This window comes from Talpa europaea (genome assembly GCF_964194135.1).
Source record: "Talpa europaea genome assembly, chromosome: 4".
NCBI classification, from domain to species: domain Eukaryota; kingdom Metazoa; phylum Chordata; class Mammalia; order Eulipotyphla; family Talpidae; genus Talpa; species Talpa europaea.
Genome location: NC_140070.1, coordinates 112783186 through 112807632, shown reverse-complemented (window position 1 = coordinate 112807632; position 24447 = coordinate 112783186). Strand labels below are relative to the sequence as shown.

The 24447-nt window shown below is 36.9% G+C and overlaps 1 protein-coding gene across 2 annotated transcripts in view; it reads left to right on the top strand.

The window, feature by feature from the left end:
• The window catches only part of LPP (LIM domain containing preferred translocation partner in lipoma), a gene marked incomplete at both ends in the record, with an annotated part of 409233 nt that overhangs the window by 83277 nt on the left and 301509 nt on the right, over positions 1-24447 (top strand). For both annotated transcript variants that reach the window (XM_084231570.1, XM_084231569.1), the window contains one exon: positions 16826-16948. In XM_084231570.1, the coding sequence (XP_084087696.1) occupies positions 16826-16948 (123 nt within the window). The remainder of the gene's footprint in view (positions 1-16825; positions 16949-24447) is intronic.

Here is a 24447-nt window from a genome sequence, read left to right as displayed (position 1 = left end):
TGGCACTGTGGGTGAGAACACAGAACTGTTGAATGAGAGAAAAGTATTTTCCTGGTCTCCGGGAATTGGGTTAGAATACATTAGTAAAAAATTCTCTTTAAATGTGTTCAGTTGTAGGATCTTAATTAAATTGTTTCAGTTATTGCAAGCACTTTCATTAGCACCAGACATTCAAATTCTAGACAGCAGATTTCAAATTTACTGAGGAAAAGAACTGGGGAGGGAGGAAGTGTTTGCTAAATGCAGATTGCTAGGTTCTGCCCAAAGGTTTAGATTTGATCAATCTAGAAGGAGGACTAGGAAGTTTCTCTTTTAATGGGCATCTGTGACACTTCATGGCTTCCCTTCAAAACCCCAGCCTTTTCCTTCTTGTTTTTTTTTATCCTTTTTTAAAAAAAATTTTTTACATTTTTCATTTTTGTACAGTGTATACATTTTCATCTTGATTATTGTCCCCATAAAATTCCCACCACCCTTGTTTCGCTCCTACTCCTTTCTCCCCCCATGTAGTGTGTCTCTGGTTATATAGTTGCCTGTTGATTTTTACTTTATTATAATTAGTCTTTTTCCTGATCCCTTATTTGGGTCTTCTAAATTCTTGTTATGAGTGAGGCCATCCAGTATTTTTCTTTTTCTTTCTGGCTTATTTTACTGAATATGATCCCTTCCATCTCCATCCATGTTGTTGCAAATGGCATGAGTTCGGCATCACTTGTAATCAGGGAAATGCAAATCAAAACTACAATGAGATACCATCTCACACCAGTGAGAATGGCACATATTAAAAAAAAAAAAAACTAGCAACAACAAACATTGGCGAGGATGTGGAGAAGAAGGAATTCTCCTGCACTGCTTGTGGGAGTGCAAACTGGTCCAATCACTATGGAAAGCTGTGTAGAGGTTCCTCAACTGCTAAAAATTGAGCTTCCATAGGATCCAGCAATTCCACTCCTAGGAATCTACCCAAAGGATACAAAAACATTAATTCAAAAGGACACCTGCTCTCCTATGTTTATTGCAGCATGATTTACAATAGGTAAGCTTTGGAAGCAACCCAAATGCTCAAAAATAGATGACTGGATCAAAAAGATGTGGTACATATACACCATGGAATATTACTCAGCCTTTTCCTTCTTAGCCTTCCTATCTCTAACCTCTACAGCCTATCCTCCCCCTGAAACCAAGGCTTTTTATTTTACACTTGATCTTAGCCAAAAGGCCGAGAAGCGATGGGGCTTTTTATTTTATAACTGTAAGGTCTTTTAGAACTGACCTGGGTTAATATGTAATGCTCTTATAGCAACACTATTTACAATAACCAAGGTATGGAAACAACCTAAATGCCCCAGAACAGAACAGATGAGTGAATAAAGATGTGGCACATATTCACAGTGGAATACTGCTCAGTGATCAAAAAACATAAACTCATACCATTTGCAGCAACATGGATGGGAATGGAAGGGATAATTCTAAGTAAAGTGAGCCAGAAAGAGAAAGAAAAATACCAGATGATTTCTTATCTGTGAAATTGAGAGAAACCAAACAAAGGATCGGAAAAAGACAAACTATAAGGCTGACCCTTGAAAGCAGCTCTTAGATCTGAGACATTCAGGATGGGAAGAGGAGGAGAGTAAAGAAAAAGGGGAGCGCCTCCCCGGTGGCACAGTGGTTGAGCGCTGGGTTGTGAAGCTGCCCACAGCCTCTGCAGCACTGGTTTGATCCCCAGGTCTGCCTGTTCTGATCTCCGCTCTGGCTCTGGTGAATTTGCTCACCCTCCCACTCTTCTGACTGTACCCAGTGCTTGTATAAATAAATAATAAAATAAAATTCTTTAAAAAAAAAAGAAAGAAAAAGGGGAAAGAGTATGGTGTAGTGTGGTGGGGATCATGGGCCTGTGGGTGGTGGTAAAACTATGGTGACTATACCTGAAGGTAGAAACCTTATATTGTGAAAAAATAAATAAGGGTGTTTAAATAAATAAATAAATAAATAGAAATAAATTTTTAAAAGTTGAACAATTTTCAGTATAAAAAATGAAAGTAAATGCAGATGGGGGCCTTGATTCTGCTTTAAGTTTGAACCACAGGTGGGAGCCTATAGACTTGATTGAAGTAGAATGCATCATAAAAAAAAAAAATCACCTTAGAGTGGGGAAGAGCTGTAAGGGAAAAGTAGAAACAACCCTTCAGTTTTTGTTGTTCCCTTGTTACTTGTCTATTCTTCAGAGTGGGTACTGAGCTATTGCTAAGTCAACAGTACACATTTGATCATCACTGACGCTGAATAGTCTATTAGAAAGGAAACATTTCTTGTAAAAGCTTGAAATGAGGTCTGAGCAGAATTGAGGAGTAGAGAAAGGATTTTTAAGTTCAGATAAGAATAGTGAGACTTGAGCCAGCAGTATTCCTTTTCTCCTTTAGATGTTCTTCAGACTCTACCAAGCGAAATAATAGTCTTTTCATAGCAGTCTGTTTACTTGTATTTCTGAGATCAAAGGCAGGAATGATGGTTGTCTTCTGGATTCACACCCATCTCTGATTATATCCAGATCAATAGGTTCCTGATAGGGCCCCATACTCAATTTTTATCAATGGCAACTTTTTACATAAAAATAGGAATTCCTGCTGGGAGTGCTGTTAATGTAAATTGTCTGTGCACTGCCTAAAATATATGTGATTCATACCATGTGTTTGTTCCCACATCAACACTAAGTCCCAAGATACAATTACCCCTGCCCACTCTCTCCTTCGTCATGGGGACTGTGTTTATGCTTTAGATATCTGTACCTTGGAAACCAGCCAGGCTCCTTCCAAGCCTAGGGTTTGCACACCTGCATAATCTGACCAGAACTGACCCTCTGTGCCTGATCTTCCTCTATTTTTACCTAAAGGAACACTTGTACTTGCCAAATGTTAGTGCACGTTGCTGTGTTCCTCCTATATCTTTATGTTCATGGGGTAAATCTCTTAAATATATTTTCTCCATCCAAGATCTCATTCTCACTGCATCCATGCAGCATTCTGATTTCTCTGTTAAGCTGCTTTCTCTCTGCTCTCTTGTGTGTAGTTTTTGTTTGTTTTTTGTTCTAGCGTTTTCAGTTTCATATACTTGAATACTCACCTGCCTAGATCTGGCCCTATAATATGGGTAACTGTGGATAAACTAACCTCTCATGCAATTGTAAGCACTTAGATGACAGAGAACCACTGATTTTATTTGTTTATTTTTTTTTTATGGTTACTGTCGTTGTCTATGTATTCTGAGCTTTTCATATGTGTGAGAAGTAAAGGAAATCTGTGATAAATAAGGAGACAGAGGCAGAGAGGATTGGAACTAGGCTTTTAACTGCAGTTACAGCCCTGACCTAATTCATGGTAACCAAATAGGCTTGTTTTATCTCAGTTTATGCTTGAAGGCAAGACCTTTCCACTCTTGCATTTCCACCCTGGTGTCATGGGAAGTGCAAGAGCTAGAGTTTTAAAGCAAAACACTGGAGTCCCAAATTCCATTTCTTGCATTTACTACCTGAGAGACTTGAAAAAGTCTTTTCATCTGACCCTTGGTATTCTTTTTTTTATAAAATAGGCAGAATAATAACTACTTATTTCTAGGTTTGTTGGGAGAATCCAATGAGCTAATATTTACAAAGGCACTTTTCTAAACATAGGTACTTACTTCTATGTTGATAATGGCAGTGCAACGGGAACTATGATTTTCTTTTCCAATGTTCACTGAAGTAATTGTGAATAGAAGATTGGGTATCTGGCTAGTAATGCTGCTGGCTCAGGATATTTCCCACAACTATTAGAACCTCACGTTCCACCAAGACAAAATGATGAACAGATTTAGTATGGTTATTAGGGAACTAATGCGTCTTTCATTGTTCAGAAATATGATTCCTGTCATTTCAGATAATTCCCCCATAGCTTTTATATTCTTAATCTTTGAGATAAGACATAATGTGTGCTTTGCCTTTTCACCTTCTGCCTGCCTGCTAGGATGTTGTCACTATCACTATCTTTTTCTATTTCCATTAATCAGCTAGTGGTTCTCAAAACAGTGCAACTGAAATGCAGTTTCCTCTATAAAATTCTTATCAGTGACCCTTTTTTGAGATGGGTGTTTCACATTGTATCTTGTTAGTATTTGCTCTCTCTTCTGTATTTCCAGCTATCAAAGAAACACTTACACAAAATAGAAACCAAGTAATTTGGTTCCAGTAAGTGGCTACAAGTGAAAAAAAAATACCATCAACAAATACCTTTAAGCCCCTTATAATGTTAGGTAGGTTATATTTGTGAGACTACTTTAGTGTAATAGAACTTTTAAACTATAAGAAAACATAAAGATCAAGTCTAAAACCCTCATTTTATTGTTGAGAAAATACAAGTTTAGAAAGGGAAAATGGATTGCCCAGGGTCACCCTACTGAATTATAGCTGAACCAGGAGAAAATACTTATTTTATTGTTTCTCTTTTCTCCTTCCCTATATATCCACTTGCTATTCACTGATGAGAGTTCCAGGGTTGCTCTGGATGGTATAACTATCACTTTTCAGCATCAACATTTCTAAATTTTCAGCTTCACCTTCTGACATTAACATACTTAGCAGTTTCATAGGAGAATATTACAATACAACCTTTTCTTACTTAATAGGAGGCTTTGAGTCAGAGAACTGACACTAGAAAGCACAGACCCAGGTATCTCCTTCCCATCCTGATAATGTAACTGTTTGACCATTTATTGATCTCTTAAACTTTCTGTTCTTTGTTTTCTCTTTGGTGCAATTATGGGATCATAGGAAATGCTAGCGAAGATTCATCCAACATGATGAATAGAAGTGTCTCAGCTCAATCTGACATTTCTGTAGCACTTGTTTACATCTGTGTGCCAAAATGCAGCATTCTGTCCTGGATTTTAGGATGGACTCTTCTTTCATTTTACTCTGCCCTGCCAGTGAGATTGGAAATCCTCAGACAGAGTCTGCTCCTCTCTTCTATGGGGCAAGAGTACTTTTTGCTTATTTCATGGATTCTTAAGAATAACAGTTGAAATAATGTCTATTGCTTTGGAGAAAAGGTTTCATAGTTTAAGTCGGTGAGGTTGTAGTTTTGTTTCAGCCCTTTCACTAAATCATTAACTCAGGCAAGCTGAAACACTTTTTTGGGGGAAAACTTTATTATCTTTATGTAAAAATGTTGGAGTAACTCCCTAAATTCCGCTTCCAGTTCTAATAGTTCATGAATCTCAGTTCCCTTTTCTATGCTTATCAGTTATAGATTCACCCTTTTCCAAATATGCTTTGTCTGCCTGCTCTGACCCGTGGTGTTGAGCACATATTAAGAACCATGATGTTTAAAGGAATTCCTTGCCCTTGTCCACGTGAAGTCATGCTCCCCTGTTTACAGTGCTGACTCCCTGACATGGGTGCTCCACTTAGGAGCTGGACATTTTTTCTTGGTTTTCAGTTTTGTAATGTTTTGAGAAGTCGTGAAAGAATTCAAAAGGAAAAAAAAAGGTTTTAGTATGGTGAAGCACTATATAAAATAAAAGTCAGATTTCAAAGAACTTGAGTGTTTGCTTTTTGTTCATTCTATTCCATTGCTGGGGAATTGAGAAAATGGCGTCTAAAATTTATCATGCCCTAATGCAAGGGCCCTGAATTATCAAAATGAAAAATAACTGTAACAATCTTCATTGAGGTTTTAAAACAAAACCAATAGCAAAAGTACCTGACATGGTCTATTTTCTACTGCGTGCTACAGTGTGGATCAAAAAGATTTTAGTCAGTCTATTTAATTCAGAGGTCCAAATGATTTTTATCCTTCCCCTTCCTCTTAAAGTAATGTTTTCTTAATGGGAAATAAAACATTTTTTTTTCTTTCTACCTCTTAAAGTTTCTATTACTTATATTATTTCATGTTGATTGCATTAAGCAAAGTATTACTGGGAAAGTTTCTATGATCCCAGATGTTTTTATGGCTATCATTATAGATATTTCAATTGGATGTACCTCTACACACAAACACACACACACACACACACACAAACTGCAGCAAGGGAAACTTGATATAGTGTTTGCTGATGTTAAAGTTCTGTTTCTTCGCCTATAGCTTGCCTAGAGAAAATGCAGTAGTGACTTTCAACCTCTCCTTTACAGAGTGCTTTAGAGACATTCCCAGAGGCCATGGGGTGCACCTGGGAGTGGGACCCTACACTTGCCCCTCTTGTTCTTGAACCAGAGTAGCTCTGCTTTTATCTGTTTTAAATAATTGGGTTTAGTGTATGATTTCATTGTCAACAGAAGTTCTGCCTAAAAAGGGGTGCCAAATATGTCTTTTACTGTCAAATGATTAGTCTTTTCATGCTTATCCTTATGGTTCATATTTTTATTGCTGAGTAGATATTATTATATAGCTATTCCCATGCAAATTGACCTTTGTTCTAATTGTAAGGCTTCCTTTAAGAGTACACTATCAACATTTTTTTTTTTTTACTTTCAAGGATTAGAATTCAGTAGGAATAATTCAGTCAGTAGCTAAATATGGGGGAAATTGAAGGTTTTTTCTTTGTTTTTTTGTTTTAGTTTTTTGCTTTCTTCTCTGATTAGAGCAGGGAAAGGGAAGGCTACTGTGTACACTGAAGCACAGCTCCCTTCGACCATGTCTTTGTCCTTACTTACAACCATGTTGACTTCAGTTTTGTCCTAACCCTGGTGGTGTTGGGGCTGGTTGCCAGTGGACAGGAAATAGTGGCAGGCAAGTTGTGGATGTTATTATGGATTCATATAATATGAGAGCTTAAAAATATAAAACAGGATTTGGAAAATTTACATTCCTCATTTCGTAGAGGTGAAGTTGAGTTTTGAAGAGGAAAAATAACTGCCCTCTGGTGACATGTGTTGACCTTGTTTCTTCTAGAGTCCCTGAGGGTGAATGGGTCTTATGCCAGTCACTCTGGTAAGACTTCCAGTGAGGGTTCATGTTGCCCCCAGGACATCTCCACAGACAGGATCTTACATATCTACATGGATGAGGCCTGCACTAGAAGGCTCAGGGATGGGGTGTCTCTAGTTCCTTTCCATTCTCACCCCTCTCCCCACTCCTCTCTCTCCCTTCTGATCTGCTTCTTAATTATTTGCATGTTCATTATATGTCTTTTTCAGTAATTAGATTCTTATTTCCTTGTATGTTCTGATTATTAATAATTAGCCATGAATATGATCCTTTAGGTATATCATGACCACAGTTCAACCTCCTGGCAGTTTTGTCACGTGTTTCTTAGTTCAGATTTGTAAGAGAAGGTTTTTTTGTGTGTGTTGCTTATCTTTTAGTCACCGTTGAAAGGTGAGGTTCACCCATCTGTTTATGGACCTTTGATCAGGTCCGCAGCCTTGCCTCTGTGGGTCATATTAAATGGAGACACTAGTGTAAAACATGCTCTTTTGCAACAAGGTTTGGGGACAGGACTGTTTCCTTTAAGGAGAGTTGGGTAGGCCAAACACTTTCAACTTTGTGTGGGAACTGCAAAGGAGGAGGTGATAGGAAAGTGATGGGGGGAAAAAAAATTGAAACATGCCTCAAACCTAGTCTTTAAGTTTTATCTTCCTGTTTTTTGCTTCAAGTAACCTGAAGCATGAAAAAACACACTTTATCTCCTGTTGTTGCCTCACTTTCTGTTTATTCAATGTCATGTTCCCAGTTGCCAAGCTATTATTCTACTTCAAATTGTGAACATGTTTTCTCTGTTTTGAATGCGGCAGTGTTTGCTCAAAGATGACTTTTTGAGGCACCTTCCCCACTGTCCTTAACCTGTGAGGTAGCTGAGTCTTCTTGGATAATAATGAGACTTGAGTTTCAGCCTGGTTTTTCATGCTAGAAAAGTTGAATTGTGCCTCTGTCAGCTGTTAGATAATAAGCTTCTTAAGAAAAGGAATTGGTTTTCTTTTTAAATCTCTGTCTCTTCCACATGGTTTCACAGGTGACTCAAAGAACTTAGTCTGAAATAATATAGTCCAGTAGATTGGAAACTGCTTGAGATGGAGGACCATGTCTTCTTCAGATTGAGTGCTGCTACGCACAGAATATTTCAGAGTAACATGCTAGAAGAGCCTTTCCCACAAATCAGCATGGGCTGTACCCTTACAGACACTGTTATCATAAAGAATTAGACAAATAAGAGTCAGTTATCAAACCAGTAAGGTTATCATTAATGCCTTCATGGAGGGAGTATATTTGATGAGAGACAAATAGATTTATGGAAAGGTAAGCCCTTCAATTAAATGAATGGGAAGGTAAGCACACGTGTCAAAATGAACTAAAACTTTTCTTTTTTGCTTCCAACATTTTCCCTTTTTATTCAATGATGTGACATTTCTATTGCATACAATAAGTTCTATTTGCTATAATTCTGACTACTGATTGCTGCCTGTTTCACTTAATATTTCATGTGTGCTCGTATTATTATATACATGGGATTATATTAAATGTTTATGTAATCTTAAGAATGTTACTGTTTCCATGTTTATTTTTGTCCAGATCTCTCTTACTCTTTATTTGGATTGTCCAAATATAAATACCAAATACCATAGTATTTTCATGGTATCATTATAAATACAGCATAACATAAGATGAAAATTTACATGCTGATGTTCACCATGTGTGCAAGTGCACACAACACACACATACACACTCTTTTAATTCTTAGACATGAACTGTAGTTTTCAAAGTGTGATCCTTAGACCAGCACTTTTAGTGTTACCTTGGAACTTGTAAGAAATGTAAATTCTTAGGACTTACCCAAGATCTACAGATTCAGAAACTCTGGTGATGAGGGCCAGTGATCTGTATTGACCAAGCACTCTGGGTAATTCTACACAACTAAAATTTGAGAACAAATGACCTAGGATTATGTTCTTCACAGTTAATTTTCATGTACATTACATGTGTTCAAAAAACATAGCAACCCCACCTAAGGCCACCCCAAGTAGCTAATTTTTACTTTTACTTTATTTACAGGCTATATCAACAAAAGAAAATTAAGTCTGTAGTCAAGGTAATAGTTAGCCAACATTTATCAAATACTTATAGTTGAATCGTGCTTGACATGTATTACCTCATTTAATCCTTACAGCAACTGCATGATAAACTGAGATGGAGGGAGCTTATGTCAGTTCCTTAAGATCACAAAACTGGTAAATGACAGATCCACATTTTAATCCCCTGCTGTCTGACTCCATAGTCTACTACTACTCTTTGTGTTAGCTGTGCATTTGGGGAAAATTTTATAAAAATTATCATAAACATTCATAATAATATCCTGAGATAGAAAGGATATAATAATCAGAGATGAAAGATGATAAATAAAAGGTAGCTAAATACTTCATTTTATTATTTAAAGTCCATGCAACATTTTTGGTATCCCTCTTATCAATTTGCTTTTATTGATATTAGAAGTAAGGGAATACTGAGTTTTACTGAGCATAAAAATGAAGTGAAATAATTCTGTATTATGATTCTTTTGTAATAACAGTGAAAAGAAAATCAAGCTGATATGTAGAAATAATGTTCTGTTTGTGTTACCAACCTTTGCTGTTTTCTAAGATGACATAATTTTGTATGCCTAAATCATCAGGAAGAATATTTTTTTTCTAGTGAATCACAAAAGGAAGACTAAATTTATGTAGGGATGGGGTGTTCCTTGGTTTTATGCATGCAGATCTTTGTGTTTTACACATTTTTGAACTTTGTAAAGCACTATTTAAAAAGCCAAATTTGGGTAAATACCTAGGAGTGGAATTGCTGGATCATATGGAAGCTCTATGTTTAGTAGGTCAAGAAATCTCCACACAGCTCTCCATAGTGGTTGGACCAGTTTGCACTCTCACCAACAGTGCAGGAGAGTTCCCTTTTCTCCACAACCTCACTAACATTTGTTGTTGCTAGTTTTTTTTTTTTTTTTTAACATGTGCCATTCTCACTGGTGTAAGATGGTATCTCATTGTAGTTTTGATTTGCATTTCCCTGATTACAAGTTATGTTGAACATTTTTTTCATATGCCTGTTTGGCCATTTGAATTTCTTCTTCAGAGAAGTTTCCTTTTAGCTCTTCTGCCCATTTTTGGACTGGATTATTTTTCTTGTTTTTGTTGAGTTTCATCAGCTGTTTGTAGATTTTTGTGATCAGTCCTTTATCATTAGTGTTGTGTGCAAAAATGTTCTCCCAGTCGGTGGGGTTTCTCTTTGTTTTGGTTATTGTCTCTTTTGCTGTGCAGAAGCTCTTTAACTTGATATAGTTCCAGCTATTTATCTTTGCCTTCACTATCACTGCTTTGGGTGATGTGTCTGTAAAGATGTCTTTGATGTGTATGTCATGTAGTGTTTTGCCTATATTTTCTTCTATGTATTTTTGGTTTCAGGTCTTATGTCTAGTTCTTTAATCCATTTTGAGTTGGTTTTTGTGCATGGTGTGAGATAGTGGTCAAGCTTCATTCTTTTGCATGTAGTGACCCAGTTTTCCCAGCACCATTTATTGAACAAACTTTCTTGCCTCCAGTGCATATTCTTTGCTCCTTTGTCAAATATTAGTTGACCATAAATCTGTGGGTTTATTTCTGGATTTTCTATTCAATTCCATTGGTGTGTGTGTCTGTTCTTGTTCCAATACCATGCAGTTTTGAAGATTATAGCTTTGTAGTATGAAGTATGTAGTTTGAAGTCTGGGAGTGTGATGCCTCCATTCCCTTCTTTTTTTTTTTTTTTTTTTCAGAAGAGCTTTGGCTATTCGGGGTTTTTGGTGATTCCATATGAATTTCATCAATAATTCATCAATAATCTATTTCTTTGAAGAATGTCATTGAAATTTTTATTGGAATAGCATTGAATCTGTATATTGCTTTTGGTAGGCTGGCCATTTTGATAATGTTAATTCTTTCAATCCATGAGCAGGGGATGACTTTCCATTTCTTTGTGTCTTCTATTTCTTTTAACAGTGTTTTATAGTTTTCTTTTTATAGGTCCTTTACCTCTTTTGTTAGATTTATTCCCAATTATTTGTTTTTTTTTGTTTGTTTCAATAATAAAAGGGATGGCAGAAACAGTAACAACAAAGCGCACCTGCATGCCTATGTTTATGGCAGCACTATTTACAATAGGTAAGCTATGGAAACAACCCAAATGCCCCAAAAGTAGATGACTGGATCAAGAAGATGTAGTACATATACACAATGGAATATTACTCAGCAGTCACAAAAGATAAACACTTGCAGTTTGCAGCAACATGGATGGAGCTGGAAGGGATTAAGCTCAGCGAAATAAGTCAGAAAGAAAAAGAAAAATACCAGGTAGTCTCACTCATAGCAGGAATTTAGAAAACCTAAATAAGAGACCAGAAAAAAGACTAATCAATACAAAGTAAAAGTCAAAATTAACAAGCAACTATAAACCAGAGACACACTATTGGGGGTGGTGAGGGAGGACCAGGGAAAGGAAGGACTAGAGTCAAAATAAGGGGGGGTGCAATTGTATGGGGAATATAACCAAAATGAAAATGTATACATTTTGCAAAGATGAAAAAAGATGTAAGAATTATATAAAATAAAATATTTAAATAATAAAAAATAATTTAAAAGTTGTAATTATAATAGAATTGGTTTATTTTTTGTAACAGAGGATGTGAATAAGTTTGATCAGACCCAAATATGTAGTGTTATATTTTAATAAAGCAATAAAGAGAAATATGGTATACAGTACCTTAATCAAGTCATCAAACTTGATATCACTGAAAGAAGCCAAACTGATATCAGAAGCTTCTTGATGTAATGCTTTGGAAAGAGCACAGCATCCTGTATGTAAAATCCTTGCCAAGCTTGTTTAATGTGAATCCAATCAACAGAAAAAGCCAGATAGTTAAATTTTTTTCTGAAAGCGAAGCTGAATTCTTAAAAAAAAACCCAAAAAAGCCAGTTTCATGAAAGACAAAAATAGGGTACTGAGCTAGTCTAAGGCAAAAAAGACTTAAATGATACATCATGTCAATGTATGACCATTGATTGTATTCTGGATGGAAATTAATCTAGATAAAAGGACATTACTGGAATTGCTGGTAAAATTTCAATATGTGTGCATTAGCTAATTCTACTCTCATGTTAAATTTCTTGGGCTTGAAAAGATATTGTGCAATTAGAAGTACAGAATAAATGCAGTTGAAGTATGTGGAGGGAAGGTATCTGCAACTTAAAAAAAAAAAAAAGATTTAACTGCAATGGCAAATAGAACAGACAGATAGACAATCTGGCACTATGAATGGCAAAATCTTGACCCCTGATAAATCTGGGTGAATGATGTGAGTTTAATTTACTAATTGTTTATTGTAAAATGTTTGGATACAAATTGTCAATAAATAAAATGGATATTCTTTCAAAACTCAATACTGGACTCCTTGCCTAGGTCCTGTGGTGGGTTCACTAGATAGACATACATGGGCTAAAGCATGACCCCTCTCTAGTGAGACTCCTGGAAATGACTTCACATGCTACACATTTTGGTTTGGGGCTCTGATTTTAAGTCTACTGTCATGCATTGATGTGGAGTTATCACTCTGTAATTCTCCTAGTGACACAAAATTATGATTTTTCAAGGTCCAGTTGCAATTTGGTGAGCTTTTAGCATGAACCTATTTATTAAACAAATTAAAGGAAGTACCTCATCAGAAGTGATATAAATGACCTGCTCATGAGGGTTTAGCATCTGTTAGGAAAGAGACATACTTTTGCCTCCACCTCTTATCCTCTTGTCCTACCTTCGTACACCAGCCGGGGCTGCAGTGACCATCTCTGCTGGTATGAGCTGCCATATATTTCTCTCACTTTCTGTCCTGGAGCTTTTCTGCTAGACCAAGTATGGGGAACTTAAGAAGTCTACAGTAGTCTGAGGATAGATAGTCTTTTCTTTCATCTTTGAGGTATGAAGATGTGAGGCACAGTTCACAGGACTCCTTAGAGGTAAGAGGGCTCTCAAGAGAATGGAGCCCTAGTTACCCAAACGCTGACTGGCTCAAAACAGTACCTTTGAATTGACTCCCTCCTTTTCCTTGCTTAACTCTTCCCACGCCCTTAATACTGTTTCCTGGGACAGATTCTTAAGAAATTTATCTGTGTATAAGTCTTTATCTTAGGCTTTAGATTTTGGATTTTGCAGAATCTGGACTTAAACAAGGAAACCTCTCATGATTGAAGCATGTGAGAGTTGTTATTACAATGACTGTTTTTTAAGGGCTTGTGTGGTATCTATAAAAAAATCATTAGCAAAGAGTCAGAGGAATCTTACTGCTCTTTGGCTTGGGGCAGGTCATTTAAGCATCAGGTGACTGGCAAAGACATAGTGATGATAGAGAGTTACCAAGGAGACTTGTTTGTAAGTGTGAAGGATCCTGTTACTTGGTTATAGAATGCTGGCATCATATCTAATAGAATGTGTTGAGAGTAGCAAGTTATCTGATTATAAAGGTGCTAAGAGAGTAGATGTGAGCACCAAGAGAAAGGTTGTTGGTGGTGAGACTTTTGAACTGAGACATAAAAATAAAAAAAAAAATCAGGATGACAAAGAGTCTAATGAATCCATAATGGGGGTTGCAGTGGAGGAGCAGAGCTCTTATCAGAAGGTTCGGAAAGGCTGCAAGGAGGGACTTGGTACAAAATCCCACAGAATTAGGGGCTTGTTAAATTAGATTGTATCAACTTAATGTGAGAAACTAAAAGTGAGGAATAAATCATATGAGAAGGAGTGGAGAATAAGGAGCCTAAATGGCAATTGAAGTCTTGCATGCACAAGCTGGTTCCACACTCTAATGACTTGTTTCCCTGTCTAGCTCAGGGTAATACTGTGACTTGTACGTCTCTGTGGTTAGATATTCTAATACTTAGGGCATGGCCAGTTTTGATGTGTTTTCTGCCACGGTAAAGTAAGATGCTAAAGTCCTGATTAAATCATGTCTCCTTACAATTATCCCAAGGGAACCCCTACAAATGATGGTCCCCTTAAGAATAATAATTAACAATAGCTATATTATTCCTATTAACTTATAGTTATTGGTTACTAAATGCTATTTATGAAAATCATTATAATTATAACATTTTTACAATGCACAAAGTATTTTCCCATCCATTTTGGCATCAGAATCTTTCAATATCCCTATGACTTAGGTTAAGCAGTTGATGTTCTCCTTGTTTAATAGGTGAGCAAACTGATCCAGGGAAGAATTTAGCCAGAATCCAACCCATAATTTTTTTCTAATATATTACATGTCCATGAGTATAGGAAATATGTTTACCAAATTCATGCTTATTACAATAATTCATATCTGTAATAAGAGAATTGGATGTGTGCAGTTCTTGTGATCTACTGTCCAGAATGTTCACATGGATTTTAAATGTTTAAAGAATTTATTCATTCATTCGTTCATTCATTTATTGATGCATATAAGAGCTTGGGTGTAGGTCAGAGGTGCTGGGGGTGAGTGGATTCACCAGAAAGAGTGGGGAGCAGAAAAGGCAGGTCTACTAAAATACACTCCTGAGGGGAACAGTGGGTGAGACAAGAAAGGTCTACTGCACCATGTGGGTTAACTACCTGGTTGGGAATCAAACTCACACCAAGCAGTGGCTGAAGATAGCTTGATAGCATAAAGACTTTAACCCCTGTGCCACCCTGGAGGCCCAAAAGAATTTTTAATGGTAGTAAAATAGTTTATAATTATTTAATACTTTGTAGAATAAACATGAGGTCATCTCCGATAGAGGTGTTAACACTTTAAAAGCATCTATTCTAAGGCAAAAACCTACTGACTTTAAAGGATGTGATCAAGTAGAAATTTAGTCCCTTAGAAAACATAATTAACATGTCATTTCACTGTCTTTACATCGTTGGCTATACAAAGAAACTGAGGAAAATCTCTTAATTTTCACAAGGCAATTTTCAAATCTGAACCACACAGTATAAAATTCAGACACACAGGAAAACTGAGCTTTGGCTCCCTTGTTATACCAAACTGTATACTCGATACAGCACAGTTCCTACTGCTCCTGTAGTGTATTTCTAGCTGCCTTTATCTAAAAAAAAAATTGACATGGTAAAGGTTACTGGCTCAACCTGTGGCAGAAACTGTGATTATTCATTCCCTTATTGATTCAAAAGTACTTATTGAAGACTTCCATGGATTAGTCCCTAAGAAAGACTCTGGAGAATAGGTCAATCAGATAAAGTCCTCACCTTCATGAAATGTACATTCCCCTGGGGGACACTGAAAATGGACAACCAATGCACATGAAAGTACTATTAGATATTGTGAGAAAAATAAGCCAAACAGAGTGAGGAGATAGGGTACCATCCAGTCATCATACAGATCCACCAAGAAAGAGAAAATGATGAGAAGGCTGCTTCAGGTAATGTGATTTGGAGATAATTCACAAGTAAGTATACCACTGCCTCAGGGACTGGTGACAATCTTGTGGTTTGGCTCCAAAGAACTGGACCACGGCTCCAGGAATTAGTATCAGTGTGCCAGTGATAGAACGGGTCCATGAGGTCACACTGGTGAAAGTCACAAGAGATGGATTGGTGCCCTAGAGCCCATTAGGGTTGCTTTACGCAAAGACTTAAAATAAGTTCCAGGACTCATGAAAGGTGGTTTTGTAAGCGACCTACTAGGAGCAAAGGAACTAGTGGTCTTACGCTATCATTGCCTGATGCAGCATATTCATTAAAAGGATAAATTAGAATGTTATAAAATTTAGTACTAGGTTGTCCAGATAACCTATTTTTTGTTGTTGCTGGGATATAGTGTTTACTTGGCAAATAAATGCTTTTTCTAAACTCTTCCAGATACTGTCCTGATGTTTAACTTCCTTAGACAAGTTCAATAGAGTTGATTAAATTACACTAACTGCCCATTATTTCCTTCCTATTTGGTCTGCCTGCAGTAGCACTTTGGTTTCTTGATGGAGTCTTCAGAGACTCTCCCGTCACATATGCATGACAGTTATCACCGTGTCACCATAAGAGATTATTTTAGCACACCCCACTCCGTATCTTATGGCCACTCACTTTATTTTTCTTTGCATTATGTTCTAAGCAAACTTTTTCCCAACCCTGTTCTCAATTGTGAGGCATGGCCTGGTGGCAGGGTTATTGCCACTCACTTGCCCCTTTGAGCCTGTGAGCAATCAGAAGTGGGTGCTTCTGAGAGCACAAAATAATGCATGTGAAATAAACAGAGCCCCAGTTTCATGGTCAGTTAAGACACTGCCACGCACTTCATCTGTGTCCCCTTGACCAGAACCCTAAGCAGTCTTAGCCTAGTTCACTTTTGAGGCACATCACATGGGACTCCTCACTTCTCCCACACACAAGCACCTCTAATATCCATTGATCACCATCTGAGTTCACTTCTGCTCTCTCCCTTGTCTCTTCCTGTGCCAGTTAAAGTGTCATCATTGTACACAGTGGTTTCTAAGCACAGTGAACTTGCATCATCTCCCAGGTTGCATCTGCACTTTGAGTGCAGGGCTGGAGACAATTATTTCCTTTTACTTCTAGACTCATAATTTTTTTTTAAATAATCTGTATAAAATAAGCACCCTCTATTTTCTTATTGTCAGAAAAGAATAACAATTCTTTCCAGCCTTATACAGGTCTTATAAAAGCTAAATAAATGAGGTACAGGAAAGCTGGCAGAAAGCCATACTATTACTTGAGAACTTTGAACTCCTAATCTTATCAATGGAAACTACAAATCTCCTTCTGTAACATGTCTGTGTTGCTCCTGGCAGGGAAATCCTGGAGGCAAGACCCTTGAGGAGAGACGCTCCAGCCTGGATGCGGAGATTGACTCATTGACTAGCATCCTGGCTGACCTTGAATGCAGCTCCCCCTATAAGCCTCGCCCTCCACAGGTAAGGGCTGTCCATCAGTCTCCCTTTGCCTTTCCTAGGATGTGAATCAACAAAGAGCTCTACTTCTTGAGCCCTTTCATTCTGTGTTCTTCTTCTCAGAATCAGTCATCAGAGTTGTCCTTTTATTTAATATCAACTTGTGTTAATTGACAGAACCATATTGATGCAATTAGCATTTTCTTTAAAGTAACACAACATCATTATATAACAGTGCTTGAAAAATTAAATGTGTTTTTTTTTTTTTTCCGTTGCCTTGCTCTTTTTTCTGGCTGTGACTATGTGGATGTTTCATTACATGCTGACCATCTGAGCTTGACTATATTGAAAGTGAGGGCTATGTCTTTGGTAGAGAAATTCCTTGTGTTGGATATTGAGGTGACTTCCATATTTTGGTTGTAAGTAATACTGCTTTTGTATATTTCCCAACTCATATTCCTTTGATAGTTTGTACCTAATTTCTTTTCTTTCCAAAGATTGTGGATACCTTATACTGGCATCATCTATTTGAATGTATCACTTTCTCCTCAGAATCACCAGATTTTGGTGATAACAACTGATCTCTTTTTTAAGTGCAAATGGTGCCTTGTTAGCAATTTTTCTTTGGATTCTTTCCTTACTGTGGAGCTTGACTAGTTTTCTGCTTCTTAATATAATGTCTGCCTTTCAGAAACTGATATTTTCCTGTGAGTGATTGTTCCCTACCTCACTGAGTTCTTGAAACATTAATGGTAAATCCATTTCAGTGCTTCTGTGTCCTCAGAGGACAGCCAGCAGTTTTAGATGCAAACCCTGGGCCAGCACTCTAGTCACTATGTTGTTTGACTCTCTATGATGTTTGCTTGACTAAGTGACAGTGCATATGACAGTTTTTGAACAGCAGCTCTTGAATTAAAAGTGGTTCCATTCACAATTTTTATACCAGTTCTGCTCCTCTGCTATGTCATCTCAACACCTCACAGCATAAAAGTCCTTTTTAGAGATGTTCCTATTACCTTTCCTAGACATATAATGGGAGTGTCAGCTATCGGGCACGCATAGCAACACACACAAGAACTTGGCTCTTCTTCAATAGCTCTCTTTGCTTTTGGTACCCTGGGCTTGCAATAGTAAAAATCCCCTTTTTTTCAGTAAATATGTGCTGAGCACAGGTATGAAGCAAGCATGGTGATCTTTTGGGGTAACTGTTAGGACAAGAGAAGTAGATGGTTGAAAGGAGAAAAATAAAACCGACATGTCATCACCCGAGACCTTAATATTATTCTACAATGACTAATTTGTAAAAGCACAAGGAGAGAGTGGTAGATTGTTTTGAAGGTGACAGAATCTGAAAAGGTTTATAAGACTTACCTGTTCAGCTGGAAGGATGTGTGGAATTGTGCTTGTTGGAGATGAGGGGAGTATAACCTGAACCACAGAGGGGAAAGGTACATGCTGCATCCAATGAGCTGGAGCAGCTGCGTGTTAGCAGACAAGGCCCCTGAAGGCCTGGATGGACTTTTGGACCAGAGGTTTCCTCCTGAGAGCCTGTGGACAAATTTGAAAGCCTGCTTAAATTTTTAGTTATTTATATATAAGGGGACAATAGTTGAACTTTCTCAAACGTGGCAAGCTAAAACTCATTATGAAAATGGATCATAGGAAACAATACCAACTCTGGTAGGAATCAGAAAGATTGACCTGAGGCTGAGAATTATTCTTTACAAGCAGTGCATACTTCATGATTTCTGATCTCTGCTCAGCTTTAAACTTTGGTTCTCATCCCTCTGAGGACGTGCCTCAAGCCTGGTGTTGTCCCCAGCAAAACCACTGAATTTGCCACTGAGCTTAGATGCTTGAATACTTCTATTTTACTCTCCTATCTCCCCTTTTTATAACAGGATTTTTGTTTAATTTTTTTTCTGTAAAATTATTATACCTTAATATATACTGGTGAGACTTGGCTTAGAGGTTTTTGTCTTCATTCTTGAAGACTGTGTCTACACATGCCTCCTATAAGCCACTGCATTTTAATGGGTTTATTCACCAGCTACATTTTTATTTGAGCAATCTTACTATGTACACAGACTCATAATCACTGATATTTGCACAGTGCTTTCCTGAGTCTGAAGCGCTTTCACATACAGTCTCACTTGAGAAAGAGGCAGATATCTCAGATATAGTTGGTATGCTCGTTTTGTGCATGAGGAAACAGACTTAGTAGACAACTGACTTGTCTTAAGACATATGACGACAATGTGGGGATAAGTGGACCTTGACTTTAGAACTGTTTTGATTTAAAAAAAAAAGTTTCGGTTTTTAACATTAACCAGATATCAGATTTGCCTCATTATAAATCAATATTTGTATATACAACATTAAATTCAATACTAAAACTCTAGTTCTATCTCTTACCACACAGTTAACCCCTTATACCTTACTGACCTAGCCCCACCCATTTTCCCTTCTGTTAACCACTAATTTGAACCTATAACCTAAAAGTTGTTCTTTTTCATTTTTTAGTCCATTTGTTGTTTCTCTGTGTAGAACATATAAATGTACCACATATAAATGAAATCATCCACTGTTTGTCTTTATCCCTCTGTCTTATTTCAGGGTATAATGCCCTTTAACTTCTATATTGTTGCAAATGTCAGGATTTCATCTTTACTTTCTATGGCTAAGTAGTTATTCCATTATGTAAATCTACACATCCTCTTTTTTTTTTAATTCTAGAACCATACTGAAGTATGTTATGGTTTTTAAAAAATATTTTAGCAATGACAAAAGTAATGAAATCAGTCATGAGTAAGAGTAGCTCTTGAATATGGCTCTTTCATAAAATGGAATACATCCAAAAGATTAAAAAATTAATAATGATAACTCTTAAGTAGAATATGTTGAAAATAAAAGGAAACCTAATGTCATTATGCCTCTTTCGTTGAGGACTTAAAGAGTGGCCATTGCAACTTTTCATTGTTGAAATTTAGAAAAGCAAGGGTTAATTGGGAGGTAGAGCTCACTTTTCTGAATTATTTTCTGTCTGGTGAAACTGAGTTAGACATGTTAGTCTTTACTAGTTAGCATAATTATATGCTGTGAGAATAATAATCACACACTTAAAATATTAAAACTATGTGCCAAGAAAGACGTCTGCAGTAGACTATGTTGTATTGTAATTAAAAGGAGTTTGGAAAGTCATAGAAGTGTAGACTGTTAATGCCCAATTTTGATGTTTCTATTTTTGATCCAAAGTAAATTGCAAAACTCATTGAGTCACCTGACTATTTAAAGTAGACTAGTAGGTTTATGATTTCTTACTCTTCAGGCGTGTTTTGAGTGAACAAGCCTGAATCACCTTTGTTAGACTGCTTTGACTCATGAATCTAAGGGAAAATGAACTTATTTGTGGAATGTTGTATAGTATGGGGTACAAAAGAGGGTCTCTCATATAACAACTTTGAAAACTGTCAAGTTCTTGGAATAAAATTTAAACAGGACATTTTTCTCCTTTTGCCAAAGAAAAGGATTCCTCAACATTAGCACTGTTCACTTTTGTATCCATGTTTTTATTTGGGACATGTGTTTAATTTCACAAATTTAATCATTCGCCCAACATTTATTAAGATCTCACTATGGACCAGGCATGGAGATAAAAAGGTTAGTGTCACCATGTCCTTACTCTAGAGCAATGATTAGTCTTACAGAGGAGATAATTAAATAATTCAAAAGTACACAAAATAAAGACTGTGTTGTGCTATTTTATCATGTGACTCACCAGATGTTGAAATTGTTGGAAAATAAAGAATAAAATATCAACATTGTTCATTACATCTTTCTAGGGAAGTGGCAGGGAAGATTTCATGAGCAACTATCATTTGAGTTCACTTGCCTTTGTATGTAATTAGGACATGGGAATCCCGATGCAAAAATGAGAGGAATGACAAAGTCAAGGAATGTATAAAGTGAAGTCCTTGTTTGATGAATGTTAGTACAATTGCAATATGGGGAATATGGAGTGCAAAATGAGATGACTAAAGAAAGAATCACATATACTGAGAACCTAAGTAGCTTTTTTGTTACCCAATGACTCTGACAGTAGAGGAGTTTCAGAATGTAGAGAGGATAACAATAGAGATTCTGGCTGTAGTGGGATTAAGGTAAACCCATTTACATCAGATATAAAAATATACATCCATGACACTTTACAGAGTTAGGCAATTAAACTATCTTAGTGTTTTGAAATAAAATTTCTAATCATTTGCACTTGTAATTGGGGAGTCGTTTTAAAGAACATATGTGAGATGTTTGGAGGTGGCTGTGTGGTTATTTGCAGACCCAACAGGATATTAGAGTATCTGAGCTCAGGTGGGCCATCGAGGCCATGTAGCCAACCTCTCACCTGACAGAAGGAACTTTTCTGTGCATAGAAGAAATGGACTTGTTCAGAGAGGCTCAGCTAGAGGCAAGATGACTGATTCTTTTCATTTTCCCTGAACTGTGACTTAATTGTCCTATGTGGATAATCACAGTAACCAAGGGACAGTGAGATATTTTTCAGCAATTCAGTTTATCCCAAAATATCACTACACTTTCTATAGAATATTTCTTGGAAACGCAACAGAAGAGTATGTAAATCAATATCTTACCTAAAAGGTGGACAGCATTTGTGACAGTGTAGCAACTTGAAGTTGGTGTGTGTTTCAAGCTCACCCATTAGACATCATTTGTTAGTACCTATAAATACAGCTGGGGGAAACATTGAAATAATGTCATTTTCTTAGATGACAAAAGATAAATCATGTGTTTATGATTTTTTTTTCATTCCTTGACATAGCCAAGGCTAATGTGGCCTCCTTTTAATTGCTGGTACAGAACTGGCTTTTCTTCTCGCATTGAGTTCAATAGGGTTCCAGCTAGTTCTTAGGTGACTTGGAAGAAACTTTCAGATTTATTCTTGTTGAATATTTTATGGTAATTGGGGATTCAGTACTGTTTATATCAAGTTGTTTATGAACCGATGAAGTAGATTTTCCTTATCCTCATTTAGACTAGTATGCGCAAATGTGGAGAGATTTTAGGATCTGCATAGGGTTGAAGATAGTTTGATACTGTAGACTCCAATTTCATTAACAAGGACACCGTCTCATGCAGTCATCTCTCTAGAAACAGGTCTGTTGGTGTGGATTTGTCCACATATCTTGCGTAAGATAGCTTTTCCTTATTCTAAAATGGACATGATGACCATAATTCTTCCCTGTTGCAGAGATGGAGGGGAGCAACAAGATGTAAGATTGACTTGATGCAAAGGTCCAGTTTTCCTTTCTACTTTGTTTTGGGATCTTTCATTTATACCTGGTGCTTGTTTTAAATCTTTAGGTTTCTGCAGATTTGGGACTGATCCTTTCTGAATGCTAGTTAGCCTATAAAGTGATATCTTCACTTTCCTCATTTAGAGAATTTCAAAAGTATTGAAACTTCCTAGTCTATGGGGAAGCTGAGTGCATAAATACTGTTTGGTTGTAAGGATACATCTTTAATTGCAATTCCAGTGCTCCCGCACTGAGTTATTTTCATAAAGCAATAATCCGCGAGGCTGCCTGAGAAATTATTTCAGGTGTTATGTGTTGAAGAGAACTTTTTATTAGGAATGATGTGGCCTGAGGGTTTGGAGGCAGCGTAATCAGGGTGGAGTCTTGTGGTGCCGTGTATCTTCAATTCTCATGTGCTCCCTGTTCTAGCTCGCAAAGGCCATGAGCAGCTGCAGGGGAGATTAATTAGTAATTAAATTTTTAATATTTCGTTTTTTCAGTGCAACCCAAACATGCAGACTACTGGAAAATGAAAGGGACAATGTGTTGTTACTGTATGATGAGGTGTATACCATCTCTGTAGACAGAGACCTTGCTGTTTTTTTGTTTGGCTTCTTGAGAATTGGAGTATTAGAGTAAGAACTGGGTCTTACTCTGCTGAAAAAAAGAATACGTCTGGGCAGTTTCATTTTTCTTCTCCCAAATTGTACTGGGAAAATTTAGGAGCAGACTTTATTGTCTGCTAATAACTTTCTTTGGGAAATATGGTAAAAGTTGAAGCATTGTAGAAGTCTCATATAAGATACTAAATAGAACAGAGTAAAATACAATGTGCAAAAATAACATTTTAGAATAAAAAGCCATCTAATTCTTTGCAGTGTCCATGTTTGGAAGATCAGGGTTATTTTGAATTAGTCTGTACTTGCTGGAGAACTTCAGTTAAATAACAATGAGATGGGGGTGGAGGAGTGGTTAACTGACTCAGAGCTGCATGGCATGGGTTTGATGATGGGCAATTAATTTTTAGATTGTATATAATTGCATCTCAATAACATTTATACCTCCTCCTTTTTTGGAAGATGATGTTTGTGTTTGTGTCATGTATGACAAGCACAATAAGGTTAGCCATGAAAATGTAATATTTTCAGAGTGTAAAATTAGACTGAAAATCTATCTTGGATTATACCTCTATAAAATTTTTGCACAAAAATGACAATTTTACATACTCCGTTGTAAGAGTGTCCTCTGGGGTATGATGTAGGTTGGTCCTAGCACTGTTTGTTACCAGATGAAGCTGAGCAGGTAGCTGCTGCTGAGTACCATGCAGAAGCCAGTTTTGCTGGACCTGGTGGAACCCACCCTTTGTTGGGGCGTGGGGTCTTCTATGATACCCTAGTCATTGGTCCTGGGGTAGTCTTTAACCATAATTGGTTGGCAAGACCTCGATGGGTTCTTGGCCCAGAGATGATTGTGTTATAATACACTGAATCATTTATTCCAGTCATTGGTATAAAAGGAAACAAGCAAAGCTGCCTGTTGAGCTTCTCCATTTTCTAGCAACATCTTAGTGGAAATGCTTGGCCCAATGTCCATGCAGAGGCACACATGACATTTGTAAATTCAAAGAACTTTCTGGTCAGGACAGGTTTGCCTATTTCTTTGCTCCTTCCCTTCTGTTTAAATATCTATTTTGGTAACAGCCTTGATCTGAAACCACATGACACCTTTATTTCTTTTTAATTTAAAATAAATACCACAATAAAAATCAAGCTATGGTTTTTACTCAAGATGAGACTTCACATGCAAATACATGAGTGTTTTAAGAAGAAAATTCCATACTTGAAATAAGATAGAGTCATTGATTTTTTTACATGTTAACACCCATTTCCTTTATTTATGTAATAGCTAAAATGAACTATAAGGATGATAAGGATGGTTTCTCTAGATAGAAGGTTTGAGGTGGTTAATAACCAATCCTACCTATCACCATTCATCATGGTGAGTAACTGGTCTGCCCTCCATACAAAATACCACCCTGGAGTATAATTGCTAAGCTTCTTATCACATTGTGGAAAAAATACTCTGAAAATCATATATGTTATTCAGTAAGTTTATTAATGTTACCTATAAAACTTTAATTTGTTATGTTTCATAATTTGAACATAACTTACTTCCTATGAAATTAAACTGGGGGTTTTATTGAATGAAAAG